The sequence below is a fragment of the Ylistrum balloti genome, unplaced genomic scaffold, assembly GCF_031769215.1.
Source record: "Ylistrum balloti isolate Yb309-2 unplaced genomic scaffold, AGI_CSIRO_Ybal_v1 Utg370368, whole genome shotgun sequence".
NCBI classification, from domain to species: Eukaryota; Metazoa; Mollusca; class Bivalvia; order Pectinida; family Pectinidae; genus Ylistrum; species Ylistrum balloti.
Window position 1 is genome coordinate 538,148 of NW_026782259.1, and position 12,273 is coordinate 550,420.

The following is a 12,273-nucleotide window of genomic DNA, read 5'->3' on the forward strand; positions in this document are numbered from 1 at the left end:
AAGGACATAAGTAATATGCATGTCTAAGACAGTGAGTCAGAAATCAAACCATTAATAAGAACAACAGAAATGTAGCCAGGTCATCATTAAAAATACCATTATACAAATCTACCTTTTTGTAGAACGACATTTAAAACAGTAGAAAATATACAACTGAAACATCAAAGTTTGAAGTGGAATTTAGTCTAAAACATTGAACTCAAACATCTAAGTTAGTTTGAAACGGCGTTGTGTGATTCGGAGTCAGAAATATTAAACTGAAACATCAAAGTCTAACAGCATTTGGTTTTATTCCTGAAACATTGAAATCAAACATTGAAGTTAAGAATGGTGTTTTTGGTTGAACATTGAACAGAAACGTTTGAAACAATATTTAGGTGTAAGCTTAAAACATTGAACAGAAACATTAAAGTTTGAAAATGTTTTTGGTTTTTAGTCTGAAATATTGAACTCAAACATCAAAGTTTGAAATTGTGTTTGACATGAGTCTAAAACAATGAACTGGAGCTTCAAAGTTTGGAATGGTGTATTGTTTTGAGTCTGAGACTTTGAACAGAAACAGCAAAGTTGAAACAACATTTGGTTTTGAGTCTAAAACATTGAACGGAAACATCAAAGTTTGAAATGCTGTTTGACATGTGTCTTAAATAATGAATTGGAGCTTCAAAGTTTGAATTGGTTTTAAGTTTAAAACATTGAACAAAAACTTTTAGTCTGAAATATATGTATTTAACAGAAACAGGAAAGTTTTATTCAGCGTTTGGTTTTGAGTCTTAAACATTGATCAAAAACATAAAAGTTTGGTTTAGATTTTGATTGTTAACACGGAAGGAAGACATAAAAGTTAAAATGGTGTTTGGTTTTGAGTTTAAAACATTGAAAGAAACATCAAAGATTGAAATGGTGTTTGCTTTCATCCTGAACGATATTTTGAATATTGAAGATTTGAGCTATGAAGCATTATGGCAGCTCACACCGGCATACCATTTATGTCAATGGACACTATCCATTTTCATCTACTGGCGATTTCGCTCTTCAGAACTGAGGGATGGATATCTGTCAACACTCAATCAATTCTTCGGGGTGTATACATCAGTAAAAATCTTTTGGGTAAACAGAAAGAGGGAAAAATCTTCATTGGTAACTTTTTATAAATATGTTTTTTTATCCCGTGTGTTGATCCTATGGTTCATTTATCCCTTTATCTTGAAGCTGTGGTAAATTTTCATCCCCGGGTGTTTATCCTATGGTACATTTATCTCTTTTTCTTGAAGCTGTGGTAAATTTTCATCCCCGGGTGTTTATCCTATGGTACATTTATCTCTTTTTCTTGAAGCTGTGGTAAATTTTCATCCCCAGGTGTTTATCCTATGGTACATTTATCTCTTTATCTTGAAGCTGTGGTAAATTTTCATTCCCGGGTGTTTATCCTATGGTACATTTATGTCTTTATCTTGAAGCCATGGTAAATTTTCATCCTCGTGTGTTGATCCTATGATATATTTATCCCTTAATAAGCCTGTTACACATTTCATCACCTTTTTGTTAAAGTTGTGTTACATTTGTTTTGACCCTGTGACACAATTTATCTCCTTTTTGTTAAAGCTGTGTTACATTTGTTTTGACCCTGTGACACAATTTATCTCCTTTTTGTTAAAGTTGTGTTACATTTGTTTTGACCCTGTGACACAATTTATCTCCTTTTTGTTAAAGCTGTGCTACATTTGTTTTGACCCTGTGACACAATTTATCTCCTTTTTGTTAAAGCTGTGCTACATTTGTTTTGACCCTGTGACACAATTTATCTCCTTTTTGTTAAAGCTGTGCTACATTTGTTTTGACCCTGTGACACAATTTATCTCCTTTTTGTTAAAGTTGTGTTACATTTGTTTTGACCCTGTGACACATTTTGTCTCCGTTTTGTTTAGAGTTGGTGTTATTAATTATGATGAGGCTGCAGTAAATTGTAACGCTGTACATTATAGCTATGATGTTTTCATCTTTACATGTACTAATTTTTTTATGCTCGTGCAGTTTATTAATTTAATTTGTTCCTGTGTAACTGCGATAGTTTTTGCCTTTATGTGAAGAAAATGAGGTAAACCTTAATGTCGTGTTTAGAAATTGTCATATGTATATATCATTTGTTGATGCTGTGTTATACATGTATTAATAATCTGACAATAACCGCCTTTAAAAGGTCATTGGGGTTGTGTTTCAGAAGGCCTTCAAGTTGTATTTCCAAGAGCATTGACAGTGTCTTTTCAGGAGCATTGAATATATTTATCCCTAAATCTTGAATCTGTCTTTAAGCTTTCTTTCCAGCAGTCTTGAAGAGGCCTTTTAAGGAACCTCGGAGTTGTCTATTCAGGATACTTGAATCAATCTTTTCTGAAGCCTTAATGGCGTTGTCTTTCCAGGAGCATTAATGTTATCTGTTAAGGTGCCAAGATGTTATCTCTTCATCACAGCATGCTAATACCATACAGAGCAACTTGTTTCTACTGAACCTTGTATAACCTGAAAACTTGTATTACTAGAACTTGGTATTTTTACAGTTAATCAAGGAACATAAACTGTATGTCACTAGGGTGTCAGGATTGTTTCCTTGTTCATAAAAGGTATGTGTCTCTAGGGTGTCAGGATTGCTTCCTTGTTCATAAACTGTATGTCACTAGGGTGTCAGGATTGTTTCCTTGTTCATAAACTGTATGTCACTAGGGTGTCAGGATTGTTTCCTTGTTCATAAAAGGTATGTGTCTCTAGGGTGTCAGGATTGCTTCCTTGTTCATAAACTGTATGTCACTAGGGTGTCAGGATTGTTTCCTTGTTCATAAAAGGTATGTGTCTCTAGGGTGTCAGGATTGCTTCCTTGTTCATAAACTGTATGTCACTAGGGTGTCAGGGTTGTTTCCTTGTTCATAAACTGTATGTCACTAGGGTGTCAGGATTGTTTCCTTGTTCATAAAAGGTATGTGTCTCTAGGGTGTCAGGATTGCTTCCTTGTTCATAAACTGTATGTTACTAGGGTGTCAAGATTGCTTACTTGTTCATAAACTGTATGTCACTAGGGTGTCAGGATTGCTTGCTTGTTCATAAACTGTATGTGTCTCTAGGGTGTCAGGATTGCTTCCTTGTTCATAAACTCTGTCACTAGGGAGTCAGGATTGCTTCCTTGTTCATAAACTGTATGTCACTAGGGTGTCAGGATTGCTTCCTTGTTCATAAACTGTATGTCACTAGGGTGTCAGAATTGCTTCCTTGTTCATAAATTGTATGTGTCTCTAGGGTATCAGGATTGCTTGCTTGTTCATAAACTGTATGTGTCACTAGGGTGTCAGGATTGCTTCATTGTTCATAAACTATGTCACTAGGGTGTCAGGATTGTTTCCTTGTTCATAAACTGTATGTGTCTCTAGGGTATCAGGATTGCTTGCCTGTTTATAAACTGTATGTCACTAGGGTGTCAGGATTGTTTCCTTGTTCATAAACTGTAGGTGTCTCTAGGGTGTCAGGATTGCTTCCTTGTTCATAAACTGTATGTCACTAGGGTGTCAGGATTGCTTCCTTGTTCATAAACTGTATGTGTCTCTAGGGTATCAGGATTGCTTGCTTGTTCATAAACTGTATGTCTCTAGGGTGTCAGGATTGCTTGCTTGTTCATAAACTGTATGTGTAAACTGTTCATAAACTGTATCTCTAGGGTGTCTTGTTCATAAACTGTTGTCCTAGGGTGTCAGGATTGCTTCCTTGTTCATAGGGTGTCAGGATTGCTTGCCTTGTTCATAAACTGTATGTCTCTAGGGTCAGGATTGCTTCCTTGTTCATAAATGTATTGTGTTCATAAACTGTATGTCTCTAGGGTGTCAGGATTGCTTGCTTGTTCATAAACTGTATGTGTCTCTAGGGTATCAGGATTGCTTGCTTGTTCATAAACTGTATGTCTCTAGGGTGTCAGGATTGCTTCCATGTTCATAAACTGTATGTCTCTAGGGTGTCAGGATTGCTTGCTTGTTCATAAACTGTATGTCAATAGAGTGTCAGGATTGCTTCCTTGTTCATAAACTGTATGTGTCTCTAGGGTATCAGGATTGTTCATAAACTGTATGTCACTAGGGTGTCAGGATTGTTTCCTTGTTCATAAACTGTATGTGTCTCTAGGGTGTCAGGATTGCTTGCTTGTTCATAAACTGTATGTCACTAGGGTGTCAGGATTGCTTCCTTGTTCATAAACTGTATGTGTTCATAAACTGTATGTCACTAGGGTGTCAGGATTGTTTCCTTGTTCATAAAAGGTATGTGTCTCTAGGGTGTCAGGATTGCTTCCTTGTTCATAAACTGTATGTTACTAGGGTGTCAAGATTGCTTGCTTGTTCATAAACTGTATGTCACTAGGGTGTCAGGATTGCTTCCTTGTTCATAAACTCTGTCACTAGGGAGTCAGGATTGCTTCCATGTTCATAAACTCTGTCACTAGGGTGTCAGGATTGTTTCCTTGTTCATAAACTGTAGGTGTCTCTAGGGTGTCAGGATTGCTTCCTTGTTCATAAACTCTGTCACTAGGGTGTCAGAATTGCTTCCTTGTTCATAAATTGTATGTGTCTCTAGGGTATCAGGATTGCTTGCTTGTTCATAAACTGTATGTGTCACTAGGGTGTCAGGATTGCTTCATTGTTCATAAACTATGTCACTAGGGTGTCAGGATTGTTTCCTTGTTCATAAACTGTATGTGTCTCTAGGGTATCAGGATTGCTTGCCTGTTTATAAACTGTATGTCACTAGGGTGTCAGGATTGTTTCCTTGTTCATAAACTGTAGGTGTCTCTAGGGTGTCAGGATTGCTTCCTTGTTCATAAACTGTATGTCACTAGGGTGTCAGGATTGTTTGCTTGTTCATAAACTGTATGTGTCTCTAGGGTGTCAGGATTGCTTCCTTGTTCATAAACTGTATGTCAATAGGGTGTCAGGATTGCTTCCTTGTTCATAAACTGTATGTGTCTCTAGGGTATCAGGATTGCTTCCTTGTTCATAAACTCTGTCACTAGGGAGTCAGGATTGCTTCCTTGTTCATAAACTGTATGTCACTAGGGTGTCAGGATTGCTTCCTTGTTCATAAACTGTATGTGTCTCTAGGGTGTCAGGATTGCTTGCTTGTTCATAAACTGTATGTCAATAGAGTGTCAGGATTGCTTCCTTGTTCATAAACTGTATGTGTCTCTAGGGTATCAGGATTGCTTGCTTGTTCATAAACTGTATGTCTCTAGGGTGTCAGGATTGCTTCCATGTTCATAAACTGTATGTCTCTAGGGTGTTCATAAACTGTATGTCTCTAGGGTGTCAGGATTGCTTGCTTGTTCATAAACTGTATGTGTCTCTAGGGTGTCAGGATTGCTTCCTTGTTCATAAACTGTATGTCTCTAGGGTGTCAGGATTGCTTGCTTGTTCATAAACTGTATGTGTCACTAGGGTGTCAGGATTGTTTCCTTGTTTATGAAAGGTATGTGTGTCTAGGGTGTTAGGATTGTTTCCTTGTTCATAAAAGGTATGTGTGTCTAGGCTGTCAAGATTGTTTCCTTGTTCATAAAGAGTATTTGTCACCAGGGTTCTTAGATAATTTCATTGTTTATAAGCTGTTTATCATATGGGGCTAGAGTATTTCTGTTTTTTTTTCAAATTTACCTAGAACTGTAATAATGGAATAACAAACACAGAGAAACTGGCCATTATTTTAATGTCACAAAGAGATTACCAATGGATGGTGGACAAATCACGCAAGCACAGAAACTGGTACAATCTGGATCATACTACACTCTCATACACTCGTATTTTTAAGTTATGCACATCGACATATGTACAAGTGTGTACTGGTATACTGCAAGGTGTCCACACCTACATACCTGCCTATATCCACAGGTGTGCACATTTAAACTTTTTTATGAGTATTCAGGTACACAGCAAAGTGTGCACACCCATAAGTATATAAGTATAAACATTTATATCCACAGGTGTGCACATCTATGTATGTATACAAGTACACATCCTGATAGGTGCACACATACTTTACAGGTGTGAACATATCTATTTCTCTATGTGTACACAAGTACCCCTCTACAAGCATTTACCAGTACACATCTCTATATGCTCATCAAACCCATTTACAGGTGTACACAATGTACACATCACATGTGTACACAAGGTACACATCGTAAGTGTGCACAGGTACACATCATGTGTCCTCGCATACAACTCACTAAACAACACCCACAACTATAGTCCGCACTCACTCATACATTGAGGTAGTAAAACTTTTGAGCTACGCTGATACAGGTAACTATAGCGACAAGACCAAGCTTCCGAATCTTAACCAAAGTGGTTATATGACAGTAATATAGAGAAAGTTACAACAAAGAGATCGCACACATTCCTAACTCAAAACAACATGGATCACCAAAATAGCTATATACATAACAAATGGTCATGTAAATATGAGCAACAGATACAAAACAAAAGTTCAGAAAAAAAATGGTTCAATAAGTGTAGCAATAAAAAGTTTCACATTTATCATAAATTGTCATTTAAAGTTTTGATTTTTTTTACTTTAGGTCCCAAATCTTTAACTTTTTAATTGATATTATAAAATCTATGACATGTTTTCGATTTTTTTCTTGTATATTGCGATTTGTCATACAGATGAAGGAAGGTAAAAATTGATTGAAGAATTTGATGTAGAAGACTATATATGTGTTATCTACACACTACACTCATACCTCTAGAGCTTCTGCTAGTTTTATAAATATAGATATATATATAGATATAGATATATGTATTTCATGAATATTGACAATCTTGCAGTGGAACATGTCCAAGCACATCACAGACAGAATGAAAATTAAAACAGATGAAAATGCGACCTCTCACCTCTTGCACAGGTTTTTGATTATAATGACAATGGCTAAAACTCCTCATATCACTGAGGAAATAAAATAGTCCGTTTCCAATAGCATCTAATAATGTTGTCCATGGTAACATCAACAGGGCTTCCAATAGCAACAGTGTCCATAGCAACACCTGAGGTAGTATTCAGGCAACAACGAGCTGTACAGCGGCAATATTGGAACCCTGTAGTCAGAGGTACAAAGTAACTCACATGATTTATCACAGTAGACTTGTCCAAAGGTCAAGTCTGATTTATCTTTGGTGGTCAGCATTGCCATGGAAACTAACTTGCTTTACAACAAATAACACTGTAATAGAGATATCATACACTGATTTCAACAGGAGAATTATCTTTTCCTAGCTTCAAAAGCATCAGGAATGATAATTCAATATTCCGAAAATAAGATTAAGCAGGAGTTATCTACCCCTGACAAAAAAGCAGTTCTCTTATGTCAAGAAAGCAGGTAATACATTCTCTAAACTGAAATAAGGAGGGCTATGCTTTCCAGTTTTATATCAAACGGAGTTATCTTCTCCTATCAATCCAGGAGTGTCTTCCCTTGCCTCAATAATATTTCTGAAAATTATCCTATGAAGTTGATACAAACCCTGGAGTCCATTAGCATAGCACATTTCCTTATCAGATGAGTTACATACAAGTTACACAAAGTAACGAAAAATGAGTGGATTTCAAGTGTTAGTAACCTCAGTAATCAGCACCGTTTATATATGAGCCCTAATCCTTCACTGTGTCATGATCAAACTGGACAGTTCAAGTGTCCACTGAGGGATTTTAAGATCCCTGAAGTCTGAGGTGATATTTGTCCAGCTTGACCTGTTCCTTACAATGTGCGAGCACCTTGATTGAGCTGGGGAGATAAACACATTGTCCGTGTGTAGGCTGATATGCCTGTAGGAGTATATACCGTGAACACAACTGAGTATTGAGAAAACATCCTGACCTAGACAAGTCACGCCTCATAATAGTGATGGTAGTGATGGTGATGATGGTGCTCATGAACATGGTGATGCTCATGTCTTTGGACAATGATGCGATCTCCATCTAAATCGCACGTATGCTCACGCTCAATCCACTCGGCGACCTGCTGCATTGCCAGGTCATGATCCTTTTCTCTGTGCCGATGCCTTCTGTGGTAGTGTGCAGACACCGCATCAGGAATATGCATGGGTAAACTTACTGGTCGAAACCGCCCATGTTTATGTGGAGAGGACCCTGCAGATTTATGGTGACCTTTAGGTGACCTGACTGCTGTTTCCTGGGGATCAAATGACCTTGACCTTATATGGTCATGCTTTGCACTGCTGTCCACCACTGCTGGTTGCTGTTCATGTTTAACATTCAGACACTCAGTTTCCCGTCGAATGTTGTCACACTTTTGATTTGTATCCTGGGACCGTGACCGGTGATGCTGACTCACAAGGGGCTGCTGGGAAGCCTGACCATGACCGATGGCATTGTTTGTAAATGACTGACACTTGGTGATTGCATTATGCTCTATACCAGCGAGGTCCAGATAGTAATTACGTCGGTCCTGGCATTCCTTTGCCTGGTCACCAGGATTGATATTTACATCAACAGGTGCAGTGCCATTGTTTTTATGGCCTCGGTGGCGCCGTTTGTGGTTTGAATGCTCCTTAGTTGTGCCTTTACAGTCACTATGATGGCGCCTGAAATACACAAAGAGTAAGACTTGAAAACATGTACCAAGTTAATTAGTTTATATCACGGACATTCTGTAAATGATTGATATTTCTGTATTTATGTACCAAAGTTTGAGGCCTTACAAACTATTCCTATCTGACATTTGAGTTCTCTTCACCTGATAAGCAGATTTGAATCTTTTGTCTCCATCCCATCATTATCTTTATTTTATTGCATGGCATTGTCACAAATAAAGTCTACACTGTTACTGCAGTTATGTCACTGATAAAGCCTGGCAAACTATTTACAGTTGGTCTCTAAAATTTGTCATCATAAAGACGCTGATTTATCAGTTTAATGTGATTTGCATAAGTGTTTCTCTTACATCGTTACACTTCTTGATAATGCATCTCAGAACTTTTGAAGGATAAAACATTCACATTACTGATGAAACTCAAGATTGAGAACCAAAAATATCCTATTTTAATAGAAATCCCTTCAAAATGATTATCCTTTTAATTCTGAAAACCCAAAACAAATATATGTATATGTAGTGAGCTAACGCCTGTCCTATGAAGGCCCTTACATCTATAAGTCTCTACACACATCAATTTACTACTGGTTGACATCAATTTACTACTAGTTGACATCAATTTACTACTGGTTGACATCAATTTACTACTGGTTGACATCAATTTTCTGTTTGTTATTCAGTTAACTGGAATACTCATACAGATTTATCATCTCCATTTTTAAAAATATTCAGCTGGTTTTCCATTTTGGTTGTCAAAAAACCAAATTACCAAAAAAAAAAAAAAAAATCTTTGTCCTCTGGCATTTTTTCCATTACATTTATAGGCAGTATTTCACAATAGACAATAAAACTGCTTTTTCTACGTCATATATTTATTTCCTTTGACTGATACTGTAATAAGCGATTTGAATCCTAGCGTTTTGCCTTGCCACTTGTAGTTAAGTCTGACATTGTATCAGAACATACTTGGTTAGATAATGCCCTTAGACGTCCGTGTATGATGCCGTCTATTCCCTCCCTCCTGTCCATTGACTAGGAGTCTCATGAAAGGGCATCGACATTCCCCTCCTATAGATTAACGCTACTTCAAAGTCACAACAATGAAACATAAAACAAAACCAGCGTTTGTACACAAAGCTATCAGGATGAGACGCCTCTCCAATATATAAATTGGCATTTAATTACCTATATAGTCATGTCAAATTTCTGTAGTGATTATTGATCTCCAAGGAAAGAATAAGCCTGCTTTTACTCCATCACAACACAAATTTATTGTCTTGGCAATATTTTTGATAAAGCCATACATGCAGTTGGCTCCCTGTGAACAGAGACACTTTAAAGAACCAAACACATCTTTGAAAACTCTTTGATGTAAGAGGGTCTGCCTTCCATGAAGTGTTATCAATCAATTTGTGTAAATGAGATTGCCTAGAAGTTTACAGTCCCTATGGAACTGATGCTTCTAAGTCCTTTTCAGTAGCTGAATCTGGGCAACTTCAAAGTCAGCCTGACCGTAAAGCAACAGAGGGACTCCTAGATATCTACAACTGCTGGTCAAGTATCTAGTTTGGGCAACTAGAAAATGGTTTGTTAATTAAATTCAATATTTCGATAGGAGTTTTCTTTTATCAATAAATAGATCTTGTGATTTCGAAATCATTTTCCATACCAAGAAAAAGAGCATCTTATTAGCTCTCAGTTTGTACAACCTGTTGAAACTTTTATGTGCTGATGGCATTGTTGTAAGATCTCGTTAAGACCAAATGTTATATCAGTTAACATATGTTAACCTACTTTTCTCCAAATCCTGATATCAAACAATATCTTAGGACATTGTTCTGGGTGGATTCATACTGATTTAACACAAACATTGCTGTCTGATTAACCCGTCCCTCAAACAGCTGTCTGATTAACCCGTCCCTCAAACAGCCGTCTGATTATCCCGTCCCTAAAACAGCTGTCTGAATAAACCGTCCCTCAAACAGCTGTCTGATTATCCTGTCCCTCAAACAGCTGTCTGATTAACCCGTCCCTCACACAGCTGTCTGATTAACCCGTCCCTCAAACAGCTGTCTGATTAACCCGTCCCTCAAACAGCTGTCTGATTAACCCGTCCCTCACACAGCTGTCTGATTAACCCGTCCCTCAAACAGCTGTCTGATTAACCCGTCCCTCAAACAGCTGTCTGATTAACCCGTCCCTCAAACAGCTGTCTGATTAACCCGTCCCTCAAACAGCTGTCTGATTAACCCGTCCCTCAAACAGCTGTCTGATTAACCCGTCCCTCAAACAGCTGTCTGATTAACCCGTCCCTCAAACAGCTGTCTGATTAACCCACCCCTCAAACAGCTGTCTGATTAACCCGTCCCTCAAACAGCTGTCTGATTAACCCACCCCTCAAACAGCTGTCTGATTAACCCATCCCTCAAACAGCTGTCTGATTAACCCGTCCCTCAAACAGCTGTCTGATTATCCCGTCCCTCAAACAACTGTCTGATTAATCCACCCCTCAAACAGCTCACAGAATAACCCATCCCTTAAACAATTGAGTAATCTGTCCCTCAATCCATTGATTGTAACCTGTCCCTTGAGATTTGGGGCGATTAAACATGTCCCTAAAAACATGCTGTTTAAACCTGTCTCCCAAGATGTGTCTTAAGAACCGAGTGGTTCTTAAAAATTGAATGATTACACCCATCATAAAAAACAATGACTGATGTGATACCTGATTAGACTCGTCTCTTAAAATAACGCCTAAATTAATGATAAAAGATAAGTAACAAATTACACATGGTTATAAAATGCAGGTCACAGCCATAATTTAACTGTGATGAAATGCATTAAACAGTATATTATAACACACACCTATTCAACCACAGACCTTGAGTTGTGCAGCTCAATCTATAAAGTGCTGTAATTGCTTGGTTAGACCTAGTTTATGTCAGCAGACCACATATAAGTCAATCACATCATAACTCAAAAATATGATTTGCCTGAGGACCTTTACATCAAAGTGAGGAAAATTCTTTGTACAATTAATTACAGAGTCATCCAAATGTGCTCTCGATTCAGCTGCTGACTTGCATGTCCAAAAAGTCAAGAATTATTAACTACCAGCTGCTGGCCAATGGCTAATTATCCAAATCTCTCGAATGTTTAAATCTCTGCCTTTGACACTCCATGAACAACAAAGCTCTCATTAGAAGGCATTGATTGGTTCCTTAAATGAATTAAAGCAGTCGGATCAAAGCAGGATCAAAGCCAAACCCCATTCACTGACTCTTTTATTCTTTCTTCTGTTTCTTCACCGAGACAACAGATAGGAGCCAATACATATAAAATGCCATCACTCAGAGATGAATCGTAGTACGATTGACCTGATCTGTTTTGTTGGCGAGTTTCACAAGGGGATGATCACGACTTCACGTAATTACTGCACGGGACAAGGATGAATCCAACTTAAAAGGAACAACCCCACAAGAAATAGAAAAAAAATTCTAGATTAAATACATGATAATGCTTGTCTTTCATCCTAGGGATGTATGTGTATCCAGTACACTGGCTATAAATTAATAATTTGTATAAATCAAAGGCTTATGGCAATATCAAAGAATTGGTCATGAAACTGATCACTGTCCGGA

At 37.7% G+C, this 12,273-nt stretch overlaps 1 protein-coding gene across 3 annotated transcripts in view; it reads right to left on the minus strand.

Annotated features, from left to right (window-relative positions):
* Positions 1-5,713: 5,713 nt before the first annotated feature.
* Positions 5,714-12,273, minus strand: part of LOC132553964 (protein naked cuticle homolog 2-like) — an 89,803-nt gene continuing 83,243 nt past the window's right edge. For all 3 annotated transcript variants that reach the window (XM_060218263.1, XM_060218265.1, XM_060218264.1), the window contains one exon: positions 5,714-8,624. In XM_060218263.1, the coding sequence (XP_060074246.1) occupies positions 7,907-8,624 (718 nt within the window). In that variant the 3' untranslated portion in view covers positions 5,714-7,906. The remainder of the gene's footprint in view (positions 8,625-12,273) is intronic.